The sequence below is a fragment of the Eubalaena glacialis genome, chromosome 7 (assembly GCF_028564815.1).
Source record: "Eubalaena glacialis isolate mEubGla1 chromosome 7, mEubGla1.1.hap2.+ XY, whole genome shotgun sequence".
Taxonomy (NCBI): domain Eukaryota; kingdom Metazoa; phylum Chordata; class Mammalia; order Artiodactyla; family Balaenidae; genus Eubalaena; species Eubalaena glacialis.
In genome coordinates, this window is record NC_083722.1 from 96,377,037 (window position 1) to 96,403,112 (window position 26,076).

Here is a 26,076-nt window from a genome sequence, read left to right on the forward strand (position 1 = left end):
GCTGAGACCAGATATCACCATCTGACCGTCTAAAGCAGGGGCTGGACACTTAACACAAATACATAAAGCAGACTGAGTACATATTTTTTACTTTCCTAAAGAAACAGGCACTTGGGGCTCCCCTGATGGCGCAGTGGTTAAGAATCCGCCTGCCAATGCAGGGGACGCGGGTTCGAGCTCTGGTCCGGGAAGATCCCACATGCCGCAGAGCAACTAAGCCCGTGCGCCACAACTACTGAGCCCGCGTGCCACGACTACTGAAGCCCACGAGCCTAGAGCCCGTGCTCCGCAGCAAGAGAAGCCACCGCAATGAGAAGCCTGCGCACCGCAACGAAGAGTAGCCTCCGCTTACCGCAGGTAGAGAAAGCCTGCGCACAGCAACAAAGACCCAACACAGCCAAAAATGAATAAATTAAATAAATAAATTTATCTAAAAAAAAAAAGAAAGAAATAGGCATTTTCCTGTTTTTCTTGCAGTCTTTGCCCTTTTGGTCTGACTTTCATTTTTCTACTTCGATAGCAAAGTATGAAAACAGGAAACCATTTCTATAATTTCTGTAAGTAAACGGCTCCTTGGGCAAAATGAAAACGGCAATCGATGCTCAGCCATCAGAGTCATGAAGGCAGTAGAGACGTGCGGGAACTGCGGCAAAGGAGACAGGCACGTTCCATCTTCGTAATGGAGCCTCTACGCAGCTCTGGTCGATGGGGGGAAGATGGACCCAGTGTTTACAGGTCTTTTTTTAAGAGAAAGCAAAAATCCTGATTTTAATGTGAAATGTCCCAAATTTAGAGTTGGCCCCATTTGTCTGTGGGCTAAACAAAACGTGTTTATGGGTTGCATAGGGTAAACCCATTTCAGGCCTCTGAGAAAAATACACCTAAAGTTACTTTAAAAAAAATGAGCAACTATAAAATTATTTCTTTAAAAAAGATTAGCAGCAAAATATAAAATCTCAGGTTTTTCAATAATAATACCAAATTAGCATATTAATATCACGCCAGATCAATATTTTCCCTATATATGTGCATGTATATATGTGTGTGTATATTATGCACGTATATTTATATTGATATCAAGGCCCCCTTAAATTCATGCAAAATGCTGGGCTCATGTACGTGTATATGTGCGTTTTCCCTGGAAAGAAGTTATTAGTTTTCAGAAAAACCTTGAAAGGAGGACGTAAACCCAAATAATTAGGACTAATTGAATATGCACCTCCTACAGCTTTAAAGCATCAAATATAAATTAGCAAAAAACATCCACATATATGACAGATACCATTTACCATTATCAAAGAAAACCACATAGATTTTATTCATTAATTAAAGATAACATGCCAAACTGTCTTTTATAAAGCCACACCCAGCAAATTGTTAATGGATACCGAAAACTCACATACAGTCTAAATTCACCAACTGTAAACAACGGAGGTATTGCTTAGGTTTAGATGACTCCACAATGATAAGACACTCCCTGTTCTTTAAAGCATTGTCTAGTTATTAAACTAAGAATGACACATAATCGATAATTAAAATAAAACACTGTAGTCAGCCTGAAAACTTGTGGCCTAGGATATAGCATAGATTGGGAAAAAGATCACATAATTATGAGCTTTAATAATTGTCACTCAACACATGCAATGGCAGAGGCAGGGAGAAGTCAAGTAACTCAATCAAGATCATCCTGTGATACACATTGGTCTCTTGTTAGGTTTCCATCCGTGCGCCATTCTTTCTGTATTCAAATTACTTCAATATAAGTTGCCTAAGAAATCATTCCTTAGGAGACTGATTTAAAGAAGAAATAAAAATAATTTTCAATTGGCATATGGATTATCTTTTATAAATCAGTTCATAGAAGGTGCTTGAAAGCTCTTGATAGCAGTTTGTTTCTGAAGTACTTTAACCAATCTCCATGTATCAGAATGAGAGATTTATTTTTAGATCTCAGTTGCTGACAGGTATTAGAAATACTTAATCATAGAGAAAATTAGTGCCAAAATTGAGCATGATATTAGTTCAAATTTACTATATAATCTTCTTAAATAGCTTTAATTTAAAAGTTGAATAAATATGCATATAACTAAAGCATAAAGAAATAAAGCAGTGACATACATATTTCCAAGTAATAATCAGTTACGTTCTATAAAAATTTTGTTCAAAAATATTTATACAAGGATAGATATTTTTTATTATGTAAGTAATAAATCAGTTATGTTCTATAAAATTTTGTTCAAAAATATGTATATGAGGATAGTTTTTTTTTTTTTTTTTAATAGAGGAAAAAGCCAAGAAGTAAAGACGCCATTTTTCCTCTCAGTTGTATTCTGGGTTTAAATGGTAAAAGTTCTACACTTGAGAGGACAGAATATAACTCCACACTAATTTGGATTTTATAGGCACAACCACAATACAGGGATGAAGAAAGGAAACATGTCCAGGCTGAAGGAACAAACTCTGAAAATATAATTGTGCAGAAAAGAGTTAATATAACATTGACAGAACATGAAGGCAGCATCTACAAAAGATGAGCAGAGACAGAAACATTACAAAGCACATGAAGAACCCTGCTAACAAGAAAGAAAGTCAGCAGGCTGGACCACAGGGGACTGGCTATGATACGCTTAGGTGAAATGGATCTTAAAATAAGTATATTTAAAATGTTCAAATTTACCAAGGAAGGGACTAAATTTATAATGCAAGAACAGGAGACAAAGAAAAAAGATGGGCGAATCTAAAAAATATCAAGTAGAATTCTGACACCTGAAAAATACAATAGTAAAAAAGAAATCAGTGCTAGGACTGAGCTGAAGACTGGAAGGTAGAAGACAGAATGAATAAATCCAGAACATGGAGAAGGAAAGAAAAATTATGAAAGCCAAGTTAAGAAACAGAGGATGAATGAAATTTTCCAACCAGAGTTCCAGAAGGAGAGGTTAAGGAAAAGGCAACAATAAAAGAGAAAATGTCTCAGAATTTTCCAGAACCGAAGAAACGCAGATATTTTCATGTTGTAGATTCACTCTGAGTTCAGAGGGAGGAAAAATAAAAGGTAAATCCACTCCAAAGGAGAAGGTAATTAAGAATGAATTGTGGCTCTCAACACTTTTTCATCACCCGGCCTGAGAGACACAGGCCACTCTCTCCATCAGTAGCGGGTCACCCTGCCTTGGTTTGCTAGTGCGAGTGTGCGCCAGTGCCAGTAACTGCATTCCCTGGCACAGAAGACAGCGGCAGGGGCAAATGCTAAGGTGGAATCATGTTCTGGAGGCAGGTTTGTCTTGGTCATCACCATAGCTCTGCCGCTTGGGTCAAAGCTTATACACACTAAGTACCCAATATTGGTGAATTCTTGAATGACTTAAACACAGGCAGTTTAAAAATGCCTCCCTCCTTCCCACCACAGAGACACATAAGAAATATGTATTTGGTCTCTGCACACAGCTCCCCCCAAACCCGTGGAATCTCAGAAGTGGTAAGTGTCTTTTGTATGCTAATGAGACATCTGGTGGCTTTGGGCTCCTGGGTACCTTCAGGATGGAGACTAGTTGCCAGGGTAACCAACCTTGTGATTAGCGCGCTGGAACTTTCAGGCCCACCTCCTGACACAAGGCTGGAGGTTGATTTAATTTGGTTAACTAACGGTCAATGATTTAATCAATCGTTCCTATGCAGTGAAGCCTCCATAAAAAAAACCTAACTGAAGAGGTTAGAAGGGCTTCCAAGTAAGTGAATACATTGAGGTGCTGGGAGAGTGGAGGGCACGGAGAGGGCATGGAAGGTCTGTGCCCCTTCCCGCATACTTTGGCCTACACACCTCTTCCATTTAGCTGTTGCTGAGTTGTATCCTTTACAATAAATGGATAACGGTAAGTAAAGTGCTTTCCTGAGTTTTGTGAGCCATTCTAGCAAGTTATCAAACCCAAGGAGGGGGTTGTGGGAACCCCTCAGTTGATCAGAGGAGGGCTGGACTTGTGACTGGCATCTGATGTTTGTGTGTGTGTGGCGGCGGGGCAGGGCAGTCTTGTGGGACTGAATCCTCAACTTGTAGGATCTGAAGCTAACTCTAGGTACAGAGGGTCAAAGTTGAATTGAATTTTAGGACACCCAGCTGGTGTCAGAGAACTGGTTGGTGTAGAGAAAAAAACCCCACATTTTTGATGTCAGAACTGTTTTGTGGATAGAGCAGAGAGGAAGATTTTTTTTTTTCCTTAATTCACCAAGCTAGTTACTCAAGTCCTAATATTCTATGTGTCTATAAAACACTGGGACTCCAGTTTCTTGATGAGATAATAATTTTTTCTTCAGAACCACAATACCCTTTCACAAGCTAATATATTTTTATCTCGGTAAGTAAACAGAAACAAACTTGAGGAATGTCAGGATTTAAAATGCTATCTCTATTTCTGCAAGTAATTTGGTTATTCCAAAAACTAATGTCCCTGCTGTGAGGAGTCCTTCACATCACGGCATCAGAGATTTCACTTAACCTTAAAATGAAATGCAGTTTATAAAAATAATATATTGAAAAATGGCACCTTTTTTAGCCATTAAAGTACAGGTATTTAGTCAGAATAGACTGAAATAATTTTGTGTATACTTATAGATTTTCAGGAAGACAAATATTTCATTTTAGCTGCTAGATGAAACACATTTCAATAAATATCAGGCAGGCAAATGCATTCGACAGGTTTTAGAAGACAAATCCACATCTACCTCCTACTCTTTTCTTTACTCAGCTCTCAGTCCCTGGAGGGCTGACCTATGTGAATTACATACCAAGCTCGCTGACCCTCTGGCTTCTCACTGGACGGAGAGGGAATGGAGCAGGACCCTCTAGGGCCCTCCCAGTACAAATCCTTTCTGTATACCCTGTTTCTTGTTTTCAGGAAATAGGCTTCATTTAGCCTCCGTGACCTACCCTGAGTTCCAAAGGGCAGATTCAAATAACTGCTTATCAGGGAAGGGAGGGAATACAAAAACAAAGGAGAAGAGGGCAAGAAATAATAGCGCATGGGGTGGGAGTGGAGGTGCAGGGTCCTGCTTCCACCTCAAGGAATATACGTAACAATACCTTTGAGTTCTTCTGCAGGAACTAAGGCCCCCGCCCAGGCGGAGGACGGTAACTTCAGCCTGAGCCCAGGATTCCTGGAGCACAGCCCTGTTTACCTCACCACCAACCAATCAGAAGAAAGTCTGCACACAGTGGAAGATAAATGAAGACCCTGAACTCCTCCCCAAATGATTCTCCCTTTAAAAACTTTCACGGTCGAGCAGAATCTTCAGAGTTGGTGTTTGGACACAAGTTCGCCATCTTCCCAGTTTGCTGGCCTCCTGAATAAAGCGACTTTTCCGTTCCTACCAGCACTTGTCTCTTGAGTACTGGCTTTTGAGAGGAGAGCAGCGAACCTGAATTCAGAAACAGAGAAGCCAGGAGACGGGCCGGTGGGAGGAGAGAGAGGCTGGGATGTTTACTCCCCTGGATCCCTCAATGCTGAGCCACAGTCTGGTAGGGACTCTATCTGCCTAATAACAAACCTAGCTTTGTTTGGGTGGCTCTCACTCACACACATACGTACTGCTCTCTCCAGCATAACAAATCCTTCCACCACCTCCAGAAAGTCTGCATTTTATTTACTCAATTCATTTTTGCTGCCTTCCTGTTTATTTAAATGGGCCTGAATTGTCTCTATCCAATTTTCCTATGTACATGTGACTCATTCTAGAGTGAAGTTAATTCCCTGCCTGATAGTAAGGAATTAGACTCTCTCCATATGTCTTTGTTTCTTCCAGTAGAATTTTCGTATTCTCAAAAAAGTATTCAAATATTTGACGTCTTTTTCCATTCTAACTAAAATGTTAGGAGCTAAACACATTCTGTACAGCTGTTTAGAACAGGAGGTAGGACAGAGGTATCAGTGAAGTTTTCGTTTGGCCTTCTGTACACATTTTTAGTTATGCTCCCCTGCTACACATTAAAAAAAATAAATCTAGTATGTTCCCCTCCCCCCCCCACCCAAGTTCTATTTCACTGCCAAACATTTAAAAAAAATCTACAACTCCTCCCCGGCCCCCGGCCCAGGGAAACACTGACTGAAACCCTCCACCCTGGCCAGGCACCACAGTAACCATTTGCATGAGCTATCTTCAGCAGGAGGCCCTGGTAAGGAATGCGAAACTAACAAGCTACCACCAACCGGAAGAATTCGGGAAAGGTCACAAGGAAAGAGGAGACGCCAGCCCAGATGTCCTGCCAACTTCCCAGAATCCTTCTCACTGGAATCCATCTTGGCCGAGCGATGCACGCGCCGCCAGGAAGGACCCTGAGTCAAAGTGACTGGCCAGAGATAACCCAAAAACTAACCCCATTCCCATAAAACCCGAGACTGCGAGCCACGTGGGCAGAGCAGTTCTCCTGGCTTCCCTTACCCTGTTGCTTTCCACCCGGGAGCCCCTTCCCAATAAAGTCATTTGCTTTGTCAGCACGTGTGTTTTCTCTGGACACTTCATTTCTGAGTGTTGGACAAGAGCCCACTCTCGGGCCCTGGAAGGGGTCCCCCCTCCTGCAACAGTTCCACAAATATGCTTACTTGTAGTATTTCACAAGTATAGATTTTTGTTTTCATCACTTATCAAGGTCATTCCCCCACGTTTTATTTTCTCAAGACACAAAATGACTTTAAAGAAATGGACTGTATATACCAAGCTAGAACTTTGGAGCTTTTGTTCCTCAGGCACCCACTACCCATGAACTTAAATCATCTGCATCCTCTTTATCTTGTCTGTGCGTATCTCTTGTTCCTATGCAAAGGGCACAAGAAAAGATCTGAGCCTGAGTGTTGTGGCTTAGAAGGTGAAATAAATTGGAGCCCGGGGAAATGAGCTCCTCGACGACTACTTGGTCAAATCAGAAAGAAAATTAGTCTAGATGCTATTGATGATGTGTGCTCAACATGCCACGTGGCACATGATGAGATGAGAGGGAAGCAGGTGCTATTAACAATTGTAAAGCCACACTGGGGAAATTGCAACCCAGAAAGTTAGCCACATGCCTGATAGTTAAATACCCTGCTAAGTCATTTATTCTTCCAGGTTACTGTTTAAATCATTATTGAGACTATGAAAATACATATTTTTATCTTGGCATAATTATATAAATTATTTCTTAAGTTGCCCCAATTAGTATACCTTTCCCTGAGCTTGTTTCTTTCTTTTCATACATACCAAGCACTTGGGGAACAAACTTTCACTAGTCGTTTCCTTTCAATACTGTATTCAGGCTCCATTTGGATGTTAAATTTGCTACTCTTTACACAGATAGGCAAGATGTCATCATTAATTTCGAGCGAAGTCCCATATGCTATCGCCCCTCATCTTTTTGCCCCCCACCTAACGGCAACACCAGTAGCAACACAAAAAACAGCCCTGAGTCCCATACTCAGACTGTGCTAAGTGTTTCTGTATTACTTCACTGGTTTTCAAATTTCCCCTTTCAATGAAATCTTATCCCAATGCCCAATATTCAAAACAGAAAAGGAGAAGCTCCCAAAGTCTCTTTGGGCCATTTTCACAATGGCTGCTTTATCTCACTCAAAGTTTCTCCAGTGATGCTGAGAGTTATTTACTGTTTTAACTGGGCCTTGGAGAGCATTCGTAATGTGCTCAAAGCCAGATAGCAGTAAGGTAATGGAGCCAAAATTGCATTTATTCAATCAACATGAAATTTTTGCCTGCCTCCTGTGTGCCAGATACAACTCTTGGCACTTGGGATACATCAGTGAACAAACAGGCAGAATCCCCTGTCGCTGGTGGAGCTTATATTCTGTCCCAGTGGATCTGAAGGCAGGTTTGTCTAATTCAAAAATGGTGTGGACTTCATGAGATAGTACAATGGCACTACTTCGATTTTTTGGTTTTCTCTCTTGTTCAATCAACGTTTCTTTCCTGACCTGAGCCACAGTGGTATAATTCTACTTTCTTAGAGAGTATGCATATCTGGATGACTCATGATCAGCTTAAACTGATATATTCTAAAATCAGCATCTACCTGCCCCCAAGGTGTCAAAACAATCGCCAGTGACTGGTAACATTCCTGTGGTGCTTGGAAGCCCACAAAGCCCATTTATATATAGTCTCTTGCTTATTTCTCTTAACTACTTCACAAGCTACAACCAGGTCAGAAATTATGATCCTATCATACAGTTTGTAAAGGACAAAGTTATGAATGGGGGATGTGTACTTCAGTCTGCTGTTGGAGGGATGCAAAATGTGCTCATTTATTTTCTTTAAGTAAATTTGATTTAACACTGAATTTCATATCCTGCTCAGCTAATGGAAAATTCAACTTCAATCACTCTTGGGGCTCCTTTCCCAAAGCCTGGCCAAGATAACTTACTGTTACATTGGTCTGATCGCTTTAGGCCCAGCAGTTCTGCCATGCTTGGGGAATAAGAAGTCCTTGCTGAGTGTGGGAAGCATAGCTGTTCCCTTCTGTGGTCTGGCCACCAACTTGGGCACTGCCAGGTAGAAAGCTGTGGGACCCACGAGATTCTGTAAGCCTCAGATCTTCGTTTCCTCCAAGGTCACCTGAAATTTCTCTTGTATTTTTTCCTCTGTGGCATGTTCTCTCTCTTCACCCTCTAGGATACATGAAATAATCTCCTTAAAGGCTTGAGCTTTGGAAACAAAGCGAGGAAGGAAGGGATCTCACAGGCAACCCCATCTTGATAGCCGTCACAAACTCTCATGAGGCAAAAGAGCTTGGAGTCGAAGAACTGCTTGAGAATAGTTACTGGGGAGAAATCTATGAATTAATATCTGAAAAATTCTTCTGGGACATGGCTCACACTTATTCATTGCTTATTATTATAAGCCAGAAACTGTGAGAGAACTAATCTCATTCAATCCTCTCAAAATCCTAATTAGGTTAGGCCCATTGTTCCCATTCTGCAGGCGAGGAAAATGAGGCTCACAGAATTTAGGTAACTTTTCCAGCACACTGAGTGGCAGAGTTGGGACCTGGCACAGGTTTGACCTCAGGATTATGCTCCTTTACATCCGTGTTCCTTCCATCCCACTTACCATTCCTGTCAATGTCATTTCTCTAATCATTGGGGAGCTACTATTGGTTGCCCACTATCTTTCACTGCTTCTACTCACTGTCAGGGAATTAAAGGAATTTTCCATCCAAGTGTTCTTGGCTTCCTTTAAGATGCTGATCAAGTTGCTCTGCTGTATTTATGTGGTGTTTTGCTTAGGTTTCCTTAAGTCTGGACAGCTCTGTCTGTGATCAGGGTCTCTGTGTCAAGACCAGGGCCTCTGTGTCAAGACCAGGGCTTCCTATACATACGTGTGCAGGAAGACGTTTCCCTATGGGTATTTACTAAAAATGCACCTTCGCGACACCCACCCCTAGATGTTTGGGTTCAGTGGGCCCAGGGAGGATTCTGGGGGCTCATCTTCAGCAAAAATTTAGGTAATTGTGGTGAAGGTGGCCCACGGTGCATCCTTTGAGCATCACTGCTCTAGCCAATCCTTTCTCTTCTTTATCTTTAATTTATTCAAGTCACTGCTTGTTTGGTTACAAGGACCAGGAACTCTCTCAAGTTCAAATGTAAAGGGAGCTGGCTGAAAAGGAGGACAAGGTGACATTATGAGAAAGAAAACAGCCAACTCAAGAACCGGACAATTGTCAGAGAGCTCTTCTATGTTGCTCCTTAAGCTCCATGGGTCCTTGTCTCCTCCATTCTTTAGGGCTGCATGAAAGTATGTCTGCTCCGTCTCATCTCTGTAAATCAGCTTTGTCCTATCTGCCCATGGCCTTCACTTGGGAAGTCTGAACTGGGGCCTAAATTTGACACATCACTGCATTAGGCTCACTAAACACAATCTCTGTGCTGCTTGCTTCAATACTTCAAACAAGAATCTGACTAGCTCAGCTGAACTGTCCATGGGTCAGCTGCCTTTGAGCAAGCGGCCACCCTCGTGCAGTCACTGAGGTTATGCTGGCAAGCGGCAGGGTACACGGTCCTGTATTGCAAACACGTGCATGTAAACCTGCCACTGAGGCAGGAATTAGAAGCATGAGGGAAGCTTGCTAAGAAGATGGCTGTGGGTCGGGGTGAAATCACAGCCGTGGCTACCACAGTGTCATTGTCACAGAAACCTTCTTAAGACTTCGCTTTTTATCTTGTCAGCTCTCAGCCCTCTAACTGCTCCCTCCTAAACATGGAGTCCAGTCCAGAATGGTTCTTCTTAACATTCAGAGCCGTCTGTGACCTGGCCCCGCTGTACCCTGCTACCGTCACCTGCCCCACAGGAACCGCCTTCTGCAGGTGGACCTCTACTCCTCCCACTCTTTCAATGTGCCATGCTCAGTCTGGAATGTTTCCACTTTCTCTACGTTTACTTATTTTTTCTTTAAAGTCCTGTTAAACCTTACTAGCCTTATGAAACCTTTCAAGGTCACTCATCCCTCAACCACTTTCTGTGTGGCCTATTCTGCACTTCATTACATTTGGTCTTGTGTTATGCCGTTTCAGACCTTTCATCGTATTTCACCAAAGACAATTATTTGAAGGCAAGGATTACACTCTACAAGGCTGACTTCTCTAGAGCCTAGAAGTAACAAGGCCACCAAGAAAATAAAACAAAGCACCGGAAGAGCTATTAGCAGATATACCCAGTGAACTTAAATACTATGTTTCGATCTCACTCTTATTTTTTAGCCAAACTAGCTAAAGATTAGGCCCACAGGATACATGATTTCCTTTCATTTTATTATTTTTTTTTCTTTTATACCTCAACTAAAGTCACTTTCATTCAACTGGTTGAGTTAAAGTCAATATCCGTTGATAGTCACACAGAACAATAGGGTGATAAAATTGAACAAGAGTCAGACTTTAGCTAAGATGTCATTGTTAAGAAGACTTTTAAATGAAAGCAGGCAAGGTAGCATGGCAACATACTTACACGAGCTAATTAATTTTAAAAGACATTACCTCATAGCCAAGTAAGTGTCCATTGCTCAACTTCCAAGGAACAGAGTTCCAAGAAACTTCAATTTCTGAGGAAGACAAGCTATTTGCACAAACTTGAGATGGCGCTGCTGTAGGCTCTGTTTGGGAACAGAAAAATATACTGAAGTTCTTATGTTTTTAAAAAAAGCATTTTAACATATTTGAAAATGTAAAATATTCTGTAAAAATATTGGAAAACATGAACCATGTCTTGGTCACTTTCCATTTCCTAGGAAGAAACAGCATCACAGCCACAGGCTTTTCTTTGCTGAACAGCCAGAGCAACTTGCTCCCTCTCTGGCATTCCCTTCTTGGTATCCTACTTTCCTCCCCTTTTTCCCTTGGTTCTTTCCTCCCTATCATTATTTCTCTCCTCTCCATTCCACAGTCCCTATGGGAATCCTATGCCCACAAGTGCTACTTATTTTATGTTATTCTTTCTTTTTCCAAATAAAGGTCAAGGTCTACAGAGTTCATTTATTCAATAAGCATTTAGTGAGTGCCTTGTCTAGCCAGGCCCACAAGAGGGGCAAAGTTAAATGAGATCCTGTACTCTTCTGGAGGAGATGAGCACACACACAGAGCTTAATACACAGGAAGAAATCCCCTTTGTAATGGAGAACTCTTGGGGCTTCATGGATCTCACAGTGATTCTTTCCTCTGAGGAGCTCTGAGCAGAGATGCGTCCTCCCCCAATATCCATTTCTACGTTAAAGGATCCTGCTCCCTGGCCGTGGCTGATGCATACTGAGACAGACCCCCTGGTCCAAGGATGGGCCTATTAGATTTTTTTCTCTTGAGAATTTGAAACGTGCTTTGGAAAAACGAGGAAGACTTGAGGCCAATCAATCCAGCCCTGGTGCCCTAGAGAAGCCCTAGGTTTCTGAGGGCCCAGAGCTTCTCTGATTAAGGTTCTTCATGAGGTTTACTATTTACCTCTCTCTTTGATTCAATGAAAGGTCTGAGTATATTTCCAATAAATCCCCGCTTTTTTAAAAGACAAGTCGAATCAGTTTCTGACATTTGGAACAGAAAGACCTTTAACCAAATCATCAGTGGTGGCAAGAATGGAAACAGGAGAAGGAAAGTGCAGAAGGCAAGAAGATAGTAAAAGGCTCTGGCTGTCCCTCCTTCCCAGCTGCCGCCAGCCACCAACCCCATCTACCCAAACTCCCTGGTTAATTTAATTGCCATCACCCCTCAGACTGCTGACCTGCTCTTGTAATGATAATCCTTCTCAGCAACTCTTGGAGATGGGGTCTGGCTATGAATATAAAAGCTCTTGGTTTTGCAAAAAATTTAAAAATCCTGTTCCCTTTTTCTCTCAGAACTCAGTGGGAAAAGAGAGAACAAAAATACGAGGTGACAGTACGACGAAAAATTGAGCTTCCTTACTGTTTTTAGGAATGACAACTGTGGACCCACTTTCTCAATTTACTGTAAGGCTTGGAGGATAGAGGAGATACTGTGAAATCGTATTTCATGAGCTCAAACTACTCAAGAGCAAAGGCCTGGGGTTAAAATACTAGCTCAATAGGTCTGTATGGATTTTGGCAAGTTCATTAATTTCTTTCATCAAGCTTCCATTTTCTCCTGTGTAAGTAGGAAATAACAATAGTACCTACTTGCCATTCCTCCTTGGAAAATTCAAATTAGGTAATGTCTGGCTGATAGTAAGCATCCAATACATGTTAGCTCCTGCCATTCTAACTAGCTAGAACCGCATGAGATAGCCAATATTCAGCTGCTTTTGACCTATAAAATGGCAATTTCATAGGATTCTCCTAACATTACTATTATTTTTACTATTACTTTCTGGGACAGAAAGGCAGAGAAAGGGAGTGAGTCCAGAGTGGAGTATGTATGAATCTATACCGACTAGAACTGGTGAAACCCATCCTCAAACCTGCATATTCCATACCTCCCCAATGTCAGACTACTGGTCCTCCCTCTCCATCCTGCTAAAACCTCTTTCTCAGGTCTAGGAACCACTATAAAACTTCAGACTAGGGCACTTCAAAAAGAATATCTTAATCTTACCTCCCAAAGAAGAAAGCTGTAGAAGGCTGTGCTGCTCCCTGCTTCACAGACTGGAACTCAATGTATTCCTCATAAGCAGATTTTTAACTAATTATTACCCCCTCTAACTATCCATTGAGTCTCACACTTCAAGTAGGCATGGTTGATCTTTATTACCTGGACTACTAACTATGACTTCAATCATTCTCCTTTTCAAGAAATATATCTGAAGTCACAAAGAACTTCCAAATGGGTTTTTGGAGCACAATTGGTTGATTAAGTGTGGAACTGACATACAGATCTTCCTTGACTTATGATGGGATTACATCTCGATAAACACATCTTAATTTGAAATATCATAAGTCGAAAATGCATTTAATATACCTAATATAGCAAACAGCAAAGCTTAGCCTAGCCTACCTTAAACAGGCTCTGAACACTTACATTAGCCTACAGTTGGGCAAAATCATCTAATACGAGGCCTATTTTACAATAAAGTGTTGAGTATCTCCTGTAATTTACTGACTACTGTACTGAAAGTGAAAAATAGAACAGTTGCATGGTACAGAATAATTTTAAGTATATCCACTGTTTACCCTTGTGGTGGTCTGGCTGACTAGGAGCTGTAGCTGCTGCTGCCCAGCATCCTGAGAGATTATTTTACTCCATATCACTTGCCCAGGAAAAGATTAAAATTCGAAACTCGAAGTACAATTTCTACTGAAATGTGTCTCACTTAACACCACTGTAAAGTCGAAAAATCATTAAGTTGAAGCCATAGCCTATGGCTAATCATAGCCCTTCCATACCTTCTTCTGCAGAGAACACTGTTGTCACTGGGCTAAACGGTCCTTCGCCTTTGTTATTATAAACACCCACTTTAACTTCATACAGTGAAAATGGCAGGATGCTTTCATTTCTAAAGACATATCTCGGGGTATCAGGAGATGTGACCACCGTCTGGATCCAGTTGGTTACTCCAACAGGGCGGAAAGCAACAACATATCCAAAACCTTCCCCATTCTGTAGTTCTTCAGGGACTGGCTATAAAGGAAAGGCATATTAACTCACGCTTTCACACGAGAGCAAGGCCAGAATAAATGCAGCTATAATGCGGAGTCTTTTGTAAAAGCCATCAAATAATCATCTACATTGGATTAAGTGGTTGGATTAAAAAAGGAGAAAAAGGTCAGGGGGACAGTCAGCTGCTTTTAAATAAACATATGCCACTCTTTCATAGCCATCAGATAACTAACTGGAATTTTCCTAAATTATTCAGATTTTTGAGCATCTTGCAGCCCCAATCTGAGTTGTGAATAATAAAGATATACTTTCAGTTGAAATACTGCATCTCTAAATCAAATAAAAATCATCTCATCCCTAATGATGATTTTATAGAAAAAAGCTACACATTGACATGATAATTCAGAGCAAAAGAGTAAAACTTTAAAAAAGGAAATGAAAACAATGTATTAAACTCAAAGCTGTATTTGCATCATGTCAAAAATTCCTATTGACACTCCATAATCTCTTGACTTCTTATTTTTCCATCCACATCTTCAAATAATGTAGACAATTCTAGTGCCTTCTGACTTCGTTAATTAGTATTTTTCCTAATTATGACTTAAAGCAAGGGCTGAGAGAATGGCTAGGAAGCAGCACGGGCTGGAGAAGTGGCGTGTGCATCACCAGCAGGGGAGCAGCTCCAGAGATGCTGCTCCAGAGTAAAGAGCCAGGACTAGACTCTCACCCCTATGTTTACCAGCCAGATGACCTCGGGCAAATGATTTAACATCTCTATGCCTTTGTGCTTTCACCTAAAAAATGTTGCGAGGATAAAATGAAAAAAATATGCAAAATGCTAGGAACAATGATTAACACAGAGTGAACACTCAAAAATATTAGCTACTAGTTCCAGCCACCACTACCAGCACCACCCAGGATGCCATGAGTGTGGGAAGAGCGTCACCCTGAGGGGCAGGCGCTGTGCAGACACTTACATCCCAGGTGATCACCAGTTCAGACCGGCTCCCACCTCCTCCACTGGCGTCCGAAGGAGGCACTTCCGGCACTGAAAGGTTAGAAAGAACGACTGAAACCCTGCTAGCATCTGGTAATATTTATCTGAAAGAAGACTCAATGTTGTTTACCTTTAATACTTAAAATAATTTGATCATTGGCACATTACACGCGTGTGTGTGTGTGTGCATGTGCACACGTGGGTGTATATATGCAATTATATCTGTGTATATATACGTGTGTGCATATATATGTGTATATATATATCTTTGAGGGAGATCATCACATGCTTCATATTTGCATAAAATTATTAGAGATTCAAAATATCTCAAACACTAAGAAAAAAATGACTCAGTGTGAAGGTTAATAAAACAAGAAAAAGTGATTCATCAGGGATGATGATAAATCAATCCCGTACGGACATTTTTTCCCCCCAGTTTCAAAGCTATTTTTTTAATTGAGGTATAGTTGATTTACAATGGTTCAGGTATACAGCAAAGTGATTCAGTTATATATATATATATACATATATATACACACACATATATATTCTTTTTCAGATTCTTTTCCCTTATAGGTTATTACAAGATATTAAATATAGTTCCCTGTGCTATACAGTAGGTCCTGGTTGTTTACCTATTTTATATACAGTAGTGTGTACCTGTTAACCTCAAATTCCTAATTTATCCCGCCCTTCTCCTTCCCCCTTTGGTAGCCATACGTTTGTTTTCTATGTCTGTGAGTCTATTTCTGTTTTGTAAATAAGTTCATTCGTATCATTATTTTTTTAGAGTCCACACGTAAGTGATATCGTATGATATTTGTCTTTCTCTGTCTGACTTGACTTCACTTGGTATGATAATCTTTAGGTCCATCCACATCAGCACGAACATTTAACTTGTGACTATCTCAAGTACAGATTTAGTTCTCAGAAAAACATTGGCTCTATATAAAGATGACCCATACTTAAATCCTCAAATCCTGTTATGAGATAATCTTTATGAACCTCACACAGGCTTTTATGCTGAGAAATTTACGCTTAGTAAATCCCATGACACACCTAGAACATAAGTTCCCTGAAGGTGGGTCTTCGTTGTGTTCAGAGCTGTACCCACTGTACCTAGAAAGTGCTCACTGCACAGCAGGTACTTCCTGAATATGTGTTGTGTGAATAAGTGAACTGAGCACCAAGACAGACATGGCTCCCCGATTTCTCACAATACCTGGCAGAAACATTATATGCATTGTCCCATGTAAAAGAGCATCATTAAAATTATTGAAATGTATTCCATGACTTCTATCTTGGCTTTGTTCCAAAGCAATATATTGGCTGTATTTCAAACATAATTTTAGTTAGTCTTAATTAATACTACAGACTCTGAAAAGGAAAGTCTTAAATCCTCTCGGATGCCTCAATAATGTGATACCATGTACACTTTCTACTTTGCAGTTTCAATGTTAGGCTATTTTTAGCATTATAAAAAAGAGTCTTATGGTTATTATTAATAGTTACCCCGCATGGACAATTTTAACAATAATTCTCTCTTAATTTAATACTCAAGGGGCCAAAATATACCTATTCATCAATCGCTTAAGCTTGGTGGCAGAATGAGATTTCCTAGCAGCTGAACTCCCAGAAGTCATTATCCTACCAATTTGTCAATGCTTGTTATAAATGAAAACAGCACTTCCCCTGTTAACAGGGTGACTATATCAGATAGTAATTATAACCTTAAGTGACAAAAACATATTCACTCTACATACACTAATGAATGCTGACGATGGACTGAACTCTTGCAAATGTCACACTACATCAGAATCACTTACACGTGTCTTTTGACAAATGCCATATGGCCAGTCTGCCGTTAGATAGTTCAGATAATTGCGACAATGCATTATCGAGGCTGGAGATCAAGCGCAAGAGAAGTGGAAATACACACCCAGAAAAACCTATGAAGCCATGACTCAGAAAACAAAAACACTAACCTGCCTCCTCAGTTCTTACTTTTTCTGAGGGTAAACTGGGTTCTCCACCTCCGATTTTGTTACTGGCTACAACACGAAATTCGTATTCCACCCATGGATTTAACTCGACTACCGTAGCTGTGTGTGTTTTCCCATCAATGACCTCAGGCACTACAAAGGAATATTTCAGAGAGGTAAACGTCTGCATGTCTTAGGGTTGACCTGAAATCCATTCATATGTACCGGTGGCATTTGCCTCTCCCCCTTTACCTGTTGTGGCCGTCTGCCAACCCACGGAGAAAGGGGTCCGTGCCTGGACAGAATAGGATATAACTGGGCTGTGGTTGTCTGTACCTTCTTTCCAAGAGAGTTGGGCTGTTGTATCTGTAATTTCATCTACCTTTACGTCTTCTGGTGGTCCAGGTGAACCTAAGGCAAAAATGCAAACAATATTTAGCAATTCCATAAACGTCATTCTCTTCTACCAATGTGAAGAACATGCACCATAGCACTTGAATCCCTTCAACGGATCCCAATTTCAAAAGCACTTAGGGTAAAAGGACATTTACCTGGCAACAAAACTTCCACTTTTTTTCTTTCACATTCCTGTTGTTAGATATTAAATCTGCATTTTGAGCCATGAATTCCAAAGGCATAATACTCCACAATTGCAAATGAAACCTGCTTTTTGAGCCCTCTATTCAGCAGGATTCCTGCACTGTTCCAAATTCAATATCCTTTACTTTCGGCGCGAAACCTTTTTCTTTAATCTTCTGGGACATCTCTGTAGTTCCCAGTTTGTAATCTAGAGCTGTTTTATTCTACCATGCACTCTGGGTCATTTTTCAGCTCAGTAGCAAATCAGTACTTTGGACAACAGCTCAGACTGGCAAATTTTCTCAGGCATCCTAGATGATCCTGTGTTTTATTTTGGAAGTAGACACACACACACACACTATCACTACTCTCTTTCATATTAAACACTACTGCTGAATTAATGACATGCTCAAAAACACATCAGCTTGGCAGCAGCTGTGGAATGCTCATTACACTGAGAGCTATTGGAATGACAGAGTTGAGATTTTTATTTCTTTGAATTAGCACCCATCCTTATCCTCACATCTTCCGGTCTATTTGGGCAGGGGGATCAAATCAATACTATATAACTCACATGTTCATATGCTATCTCATCATGGTTTTTCAGTGAGAAAGGCTCAGTTAAGATGCGCAATTAAAGAAGCACACAGAGCCATTAATGTTTACCTCTCACTATGAGGTCAGCGGCAGATGAAACACTGTCCACCCCTGTCTGCACCACACAAACATATTTCCCGCTGTGTTTCAACTGAATGTTTCTTATCATTAAATCGCCTGATGAACTCTGTTGGAAAAAACAGGTAATGAACATATTATTAGTTTGAAAACACAGAGACTCTCGAAGGCTATGGCCAACAACACCACTGGAATAAAACCCATATTTAGAGAGAAGACCTAGGTGGTTCCAAGACAGAAGATTGCTACGATGGAAAGTATGGAAATAAAAACAGGTTAAAAACCATACATGATTGCAGACATAGATTTCTGTAGCTAAATAAACAACAAGCTTTCCCCTGGGCATTTATGGTTTCAAAGATAAATAAGGGCAGAGATTACAGTCTCAGAGTCTATTTACTTTCACTAGGGTGACACTTCTTTTTATATCCACTGCTCAGCACCAGCGCAACTCTTTTCTCTGGTTCCATCCTCTTTGCAATTATCTGCCTGAGAAGAAGACGGAAGCATTTAGGTATCTGGTGGGAGATAAAGGCAGCACGACAAGGGGATTACCATGGTTGAAACACTTTTCTGAACACTTTGAAGCTTAAAAAGCCTAATGCTATTTAATTGCTTCGCTACAGAATTTAGGGACAGTCAGTATGAACCCCTCAATAAGAAGAAATTAAAACATTTTTAACCAAAAAATAATAGCTGTCCATAAAGACATAGGCTGGCATTCCCCAGTGCCAATTAATGAAGCAAATGTATTTCTAAAAGCTCAACTTCAAATCGTCCTTGTTTTAAAAGAATGTAAAATCATGTTTGTAAAATGAGTAACTGCAGGCCAGTTTCATGCATTAGTAAAAGCATGGACTGAAATAAAACGATTTGGAAAGCAAAGCCCTTTGAAAAGGATCACTTAATGGAAAATCTCTAAACTGGTACGGAAGAGGAAGCAATAAGTAGTTTGTCTTATTAATTAAAAGGATAATTTTACTCTTGGGTTTTCCCAGTATTTGTTGAAAGATGGATTCCACTATCCTGCTTTTAGGTAATTTCCTAAGATCTCCTATCAGGTAGTTTCTTAAATATTGCTTCCTATCCTTAGGATTCTTAATGCGCTATGTATTCTCCGTTGGTTGGATTGTATGGCTTTAGCCTGAATTTCTCAGTATTGGGAAAAGGCAGATGTGAGCTGATTGATGGCTGTTATTAAATGATAATCCAGAAACTGTTGAGTTTGCACATTTTACTTTTATCAAGTTAAACTTTTTCCTTTCCCTCCCTCTCTCTTTCTCCTCAGGGTTACTTAGAAATTTATCCCCAGGACAAAGCCTTCAATGCTTGCTGACCTTTAGAAACTCTTTAGATTTTATGAGCTCCATATACTCACAGGAGGTTGATTATCATTTCTATAGGAATCTCTTATTTTCAGTGAAGTAAGAACTGTTACGATTAAATTCCATCAAGGCATTGGGATAAGCTGTTATTCCTCCCTGTGTTTATTTGCTTATTTTGAAAGCAGTTGGGTAAAAAAAGAGAATTGGAAGTAGCACTGTCTTTTTGTCCTCAGACACATGAATATAGCTTTTAGGCACATAAGCTCGTTTTCTTTCTTGAAGGAGTAAAAAAGAGATTGATGTTGGGTTTGTCATTTCTGTTCACTTTGGTATTGATGGGTAGAGAGAGATATAACTTAGCTAGCTTGTGTAATAACCAAACCATCTTCCTGAAGAAATATAGTTAGGCTCACCATGAAGGGGAATATAATTTTTAATTATGTTTTACATTGTAGAGTGAAAACGGAAGCAATAAACATGTAGACGGTAGGAACCATTGATTTTTTTTTTCAGCACCAACATGAAACTGAGTGGATGAATACATAAATGAAAAATAAAATGTAGCAAAAACTAAGGATCCTGTACTTAATTTTTGTCTTTCTCAGTAGACTATATTCATGTTGTTCCTCTTCTAGTGCTTTTTCTCTCTCACCCTATCTATTGTCTTTTAATGGAGCAATATGAAGAGTCAAGATTCATCTTAACAAAAGTTCATCGAATGCTTGCCGTATTAGACTCACTCGAGGTTAGAGAAGTGTGTTATACATGACCTCTGCTCTCTAGGATGTAAACCCAAGTCAGGGATATATATATATATGAAACAAGTTATGTTTACAAATTTAGAGAAGTTATTTAATAAAGGTTAAATAAAATCACATGGCACATACCATGTGTACACAACCTCGGAATGCAGGAGGCAGGAAATTTTTCAGTCCTGCTGAGGATGTGGAGCAACCGGTACTCTTGTTATTGCTAATGGGAATGGAGACTGGTGCAATCACTCTGGAACCTTGTTTAGAAATATCTACTAAGGCAGGATATACCCATAATCTACAACCCGGCAATTCCATTCCTAAGTAATACATACTTTACAGAGATGTGTGTGTATGTTCATCAAGACATTTACAAGAACGTTTGTGGCAGTACTAACCATAATAGCTAAAGAATGGAAACAACCTAGTGTCCATCACAAAAAGTAGCTTAGTAAGTAGTGGAACACTCATTTAAGGAAATACTATTAGACCATGAAAATCAATGAACCATAACTATATAGACTGACATAGCTAAGTCTCAACATAAAAGATATAAATCAGATAGAAAGGAGTACAATGATACTAATCTATCATATCATAAATCTAGACTGTGACTATCTTTGGAGGGATATTTAGTACTGCAACGAGGCATCACAGGGACTTCTGGAATAGGGGTCATGTTGATTCCTGATTTCATCGTTGGTTACCTGAATGTGTTCATTTTGTGAAAATTCACTGGGCTACACACTTACAATTTGTGTATTTTTTGGCAGAACATAATAACTCTCAAGATGCAGTTGTTATAATGTACAACTATAGCTCTAAACGCTCCACTATAAATAGGACCATCAGTGAAAAGGTCAAATAACATGGCTGTTATTCTAAACTCCAGTTTCTTTCACAAGAATTAAATGTTTAATAATAAAAGTGCAATTAATTAGAACATTCTATAACTTCTTATTAAGATGCAATTGATTATTCCCAGACATTAAAAAAAGATAAAAAAGGAAAAGGAAATTCCAAAGGGAAGTTTCACTTATATCAAACCAATTCTTGTCCCCGTCAATTTTCACTGCTAATGGTTAGAATATAGTTTGTTACTGATTAACTATGATAAAGGGGACAGGAGAGGAATGTCCGAAAAAACCCAAGTAGCATTAGTCTAATTGTGGTAAAATAGCACTTGATAGACTATTTTTCAGTATATTTATCAGTAAAATTGCATCTATTATTTAGATACATTTAGAAACATGCTTCTAATTCCTCAGAGTGTAAGTGTAAAACAACTTACAAACATTACAAACATTAATAATCTTTGAATAAATTCTTAGGAACACTAATAACCCTTTGAATAAAAATAGCTTCTACTTTATTATCTGCTAAATTAGTTTGTTAGTCTTTCTTTGTATTGTTTTCCTAAACTCTCCTTTGTCCCCCTTCCCTCAAATAGAACGGACTAGAATTGGGACAACGCAGAGTCAAAGCTTCATTTTCTTCACTTCGCTTATCCCTATTGCCCTTAAAACGTCCCCCTCAAAGTGCAGCAGTGTAATCCCCAGTCTTTCCAGAAAGCAAGTCCTTTTTCTATGCCGCTGATCACAGCATTATTTGAAAATGGAGCTTTTAGCAGTGCAAGAGGCCTATTTCTACAGCTTAAACAGGGGTTTAAGAAGAGGGAGACATTTCCCTAAGTCATATGAATTTTAGCTCTTTCTCAGAAGCACTATCTTTTTAAATAGGATCATTCATTCCAAAACTATTCATTAAGCAATGGCTACACTTTAGTCGCTGGGGATACAATAGTGAGGGAAAAAACCAGTCCTTATGTTCATGGAGCTTACAGTTGAAAGACAGCCATTAATCAAATGACTACCACAAATCAATGTAAAATTACAGTGTAATGCAAGTTCAAAATACACAGACGAATCTATGATTCTGGAGTCTCAATGTATTGACAGTTGAGCTAAGATTTGCAATATGAATACAAGCTATCTAGCAAAAGAGGGTAAGAAAAAAATGCTCTACATTAGAGCACTTACACATATGCAGAGACTCTAAGGCAGGTGACAACAGAGTCTCTTTTGGGAGTGGGAGGGATAGGCAGTGTCAGGGGGGATAGTCAATCCACAAATCCATAGGAGTAGGCCTCTCCCACTACCAAAAGCTCCATTTCTGTCCCCAGAAAACCAAAATTTCACTGTAGCTAATTTCAGGTTCATATTCATGTCTTAATGATAGTAAATTTTTTAGTATATTTGAAAAAACTTGTAAGCTTTTCTAGAATTACTTAATTATCTAATTAGTTGCTCACCTAATTGTATAGATTTCTCCTAGAAAAGATCATATTTCCAGAACATGTTACAGGTATAAACAGTATATGGATTTATAAGTCAAATCACCTTTGAAATAAATGCTAACAGAAAATCCAGTGAGTGCATGAGACGAAAAAGAAGATAAGCTTGTTAACTTTTTCCCTATATTTTCTTAGGTGACGATGCTAGTGGAATTTTTGATGTAGTTGAAAAACCACTCTGCACTGAAAGAAAAACATTGCATGATGTGATAACCCACGCCAGCTGAAGGTAAGAAAGCAGACAACTCATTACTAATTACACGTAAGCTGAGAGTACATTGTGAGATCTACCATATGCTACAAATCAAGGTATAAAATAAACCTTGGAACTTGGAAAACCTCTAGACCCCTGCAAATGTAGCATGCACTTTGAATAAAACAAATTTTCAGCAAAAACTAATTTCCTAGTGAGCACTCTTGATGTAAATGCTGCTGCTGGACTGCCAAGAAGCATACTTTTCCAATTTAAGGGGAAAAAAAGCATTTTGACAACTATTTGAAAGGCAAGGTAGAATAGAAGCTCCTCCTTTTTAAAAATCACTTTACACAGCCTGTTTTCGTATAGATTCCAATGTTAATCATTCATCCCGTCACTGGGTTGCCTTCCAAGTCCTGACACTGCATGTAAATCATACACAGGTGACTAGCGAACAGTCAAGCCTACAGGTTACCTCTGAAACCTGAGTGGTGTTTTTCTCTGTGAAGGTCCCTAAGGGAATTGGTGGCAGATGGGTCACCTCTGTATTTCTGACCAACCAAGTTAAATCTTGCCCCATCCCTACCCCAAATGGCTGCAACAAGGCCACCTTTGTTACAAATGGACAGTGCTCACCCAAGGAACAGAAATAATTGGCAACCACTGAAACATGAAAATGGGCCCTAACACTGTAAACAATTTTAGTTTTTCCGACTGATTAATAATTTCATCTGAAACTGTCTGATGCCTGGTTGTCCAAACAGGTGATATTTAGTGCAGGTAATATGCAATCTGTTCACATCAAAATTTTTCGACTTTCTTTGGTACCAATAAACTGAAATAATTGATCCATTACAGGATTTAGAGCCCTAGCTTGTCCCGTCATAACTGTTTTGAAAGAAAAACACATGAAAGATAAAAACTTGGTCAAAGACCTTCATGCATATTTTAAACTGTGTCAATGCCCAAGTTACCTTAAAGGTATCAGCTTTTCTATTTCAACATCAAGTTCACATTAACAACTTGGGGATTTTTTTTTTTCTGGCCACTGCAGTGTTTATGGAGTATCTTACTGGAAGTTGGTGATCTCAGGATCCAGTGACTATTCCCACAGTGATTGTACCTCAGTGTTTTCTAAACTTCAACCATTAGAGTCACACCGCCACATTTTTTTTTTTTTTGCCATATTCCAGTACTAAATGCTCTACTATTTACTTGTTTCTTAAACTGTTTAACTTTCTTAAATAATATGGAAGTCAATACAGAAAATGTGTACTTTTATCTAACATGGAAAACTGCTGATCACAGTTAATAGTTAACTGATAAAATGAAAACAGTGAGTGGAAAATAATGCAAATGGACACTGTCCAAAATAATGTAAATGGACACTAGCTGGGCACTCTCAAAGTCTCTGAGACTTGGACCTTTGCTCTTTTAATTAAAAAGGGAGATTAGCAAAAATTAGAAAATCATTCGTGACAAACCTAACACCATACTGAATTATTCTCCTTGATTTAACCTAAATGATTGAAATGAAATTGAAAATAGAATAGATCTCATTCTGCATTATTTAATATTGCCTATTGGGCACCTAGTCTGTGCTTTGCAAAACACCGGGCTACCCAGATCACTTAACCCAGTAGTTTTCAACACTGGCTGTACAGTAAATTCACCTGGAGAGTCTTTAAAAACGTACCAGAAATCCCTAGGCCACATCCCAGAACAGTTAAATCAAAATGGACTAGAAAGAGGAGACCCTTTAGCTGATTCTAATGATCAGTTAGTATCTACAAGCATTAAATGCCCGAGATTTTATATTCTTCACATCATCACTCCTCCTGGAAATAAAAGCTTCAAGATAGTCACTCTTTTCCCTAGCTCTAAAACTCTGCAATTAATAAATGCATAAAATAATCATTAAGTTAGGTTGTTTAGTGCTGGGTTTATAAGCTGAGAACAGTACACCTGTACATATTTTCATTCTGGAAGATGGGTGAGAAAACTAGTACCTGTGACACAGGTACTATATGTCAAGTACAAGGCGCATTTCCTTGACATTAGATTGCCTTGGTGTACTTGTTGTCATTTTTAAAACACTAGTCATTGAAATAATTCAACATGGTGATAGAGTTCTATAGATTCATATAGAAACTTACTGTTAGTCAATGTGAATCACCCTAGGATTACTCTGAATTGATGTGACGACAGTTCAGAATGCAAGTATTTCAAGTCACAAGAGCCCACCCTGAGTAACAATTTACCTCATAGATCACAGGTCTTTTTTTTGTCTTTGTTGCTTTTACCCTCATATTAGAGGTTTAAAATATACTGGGAGCAGATCTGCCCCTTGCCGAATTACAAGGTTAGTAAATGAAAAAGGGAATCCACTGATACAAAGGCACAAAAAGCCACTGTTTCATGGAAACTTGATCAAGTTGTGCAAATGTCTTGTGCTCAGTTCTAGTTCCAATTACTCTTGCTGTGTAATAAATTACCCCCCAAATTTAGTGGCTTAAAAAACTGATGATCATTTACTCTGCTCAGCAATATATAATCTGAGCAGAGATCAGTAGGGGGACAGCTCGTCTCTGTTGTAAACCTCATCAGCTGGGGCAGCTGGAATGGGGACAGGCAAGCCAGCTTACATGACTGGAGAGTGGTGTTGGCTGTTGGCTGGGAGTTCAGCCGTTCTCTTAAGGTAGACCTCTCCACCATCCGCTTGGGCTTCCAAGCAGGAATTCCAAGAGAAATTACACCAATGGAACAAGGTGGAAGTGCAGGCATTTTTATGAGCTCGCCTCAGCACTCACAGAGCATCACTCCTGCTTTTCTTTAATGATCAAAGCAGTCACAAAGGTCTACCTGGGTTCAAGACAAGAGGCATACATTTCACCACTTGATGGGGAAGAGTGTCAAAGTCACATCGAAAGACGAGCAAGTTGGGTACAAAGTGTGCTTTTGCAGTCATCTTTGGAAAACACCATTGGACACGTCCCTCCAGATCCATTCTGTACCTGCCATACTGCTTCCTTTGGAGGCAGCTGACCTACATGGACTATATAAAATGGTGCCCTTACTTTCTGTCTTTTCCTTGGGTTCCTCCCATCAGGAAATCTGAGGGAGAAAAGTGAGTTCGTGGTATTTGTTTATCAAG

The 26,076-nt window shown here is 39.6% G+C and overlaps 1 protein-coding gene across 1 annotated transcript in view; it reads right to left on the reverse strand.

The window, feature by feature from the left end:
• Positions 1–26,076, reverse strand: part of CNTN3 (contactin 3) — a 236,910-nt gene that overhangs the window by 17,563 nt on the left and 193,271 nt on the right. The window contains exons 13-18 of the mRNA XM_061195539.1: positions 18,288–18,405; positions 17,295–17,453; positions 17,046–17,195; positions 15,041–15,111; positions 13,850–14,084; positions 11,004–11,119 (exon numbers count right to left, since the gene is read on the reverse strand). Of these exons, the coding sequence (XP_061051522.1) occupies positions 11,004–11,119; positions 13,850–14,084; positions 15,041–15,111; positions 17,046–17,195; positions 17,295–17,453; positions 18,288–18,405 (849 nt within the window). The remainder of the gene's footprint in view (positions 1–11,003; positions 11,120–13,849; positions 14,085–15,040; positions 15,112–17,045; positions 17,196–17,294; positions 17,454–18,287; positions 18,406–26,076) is intronic.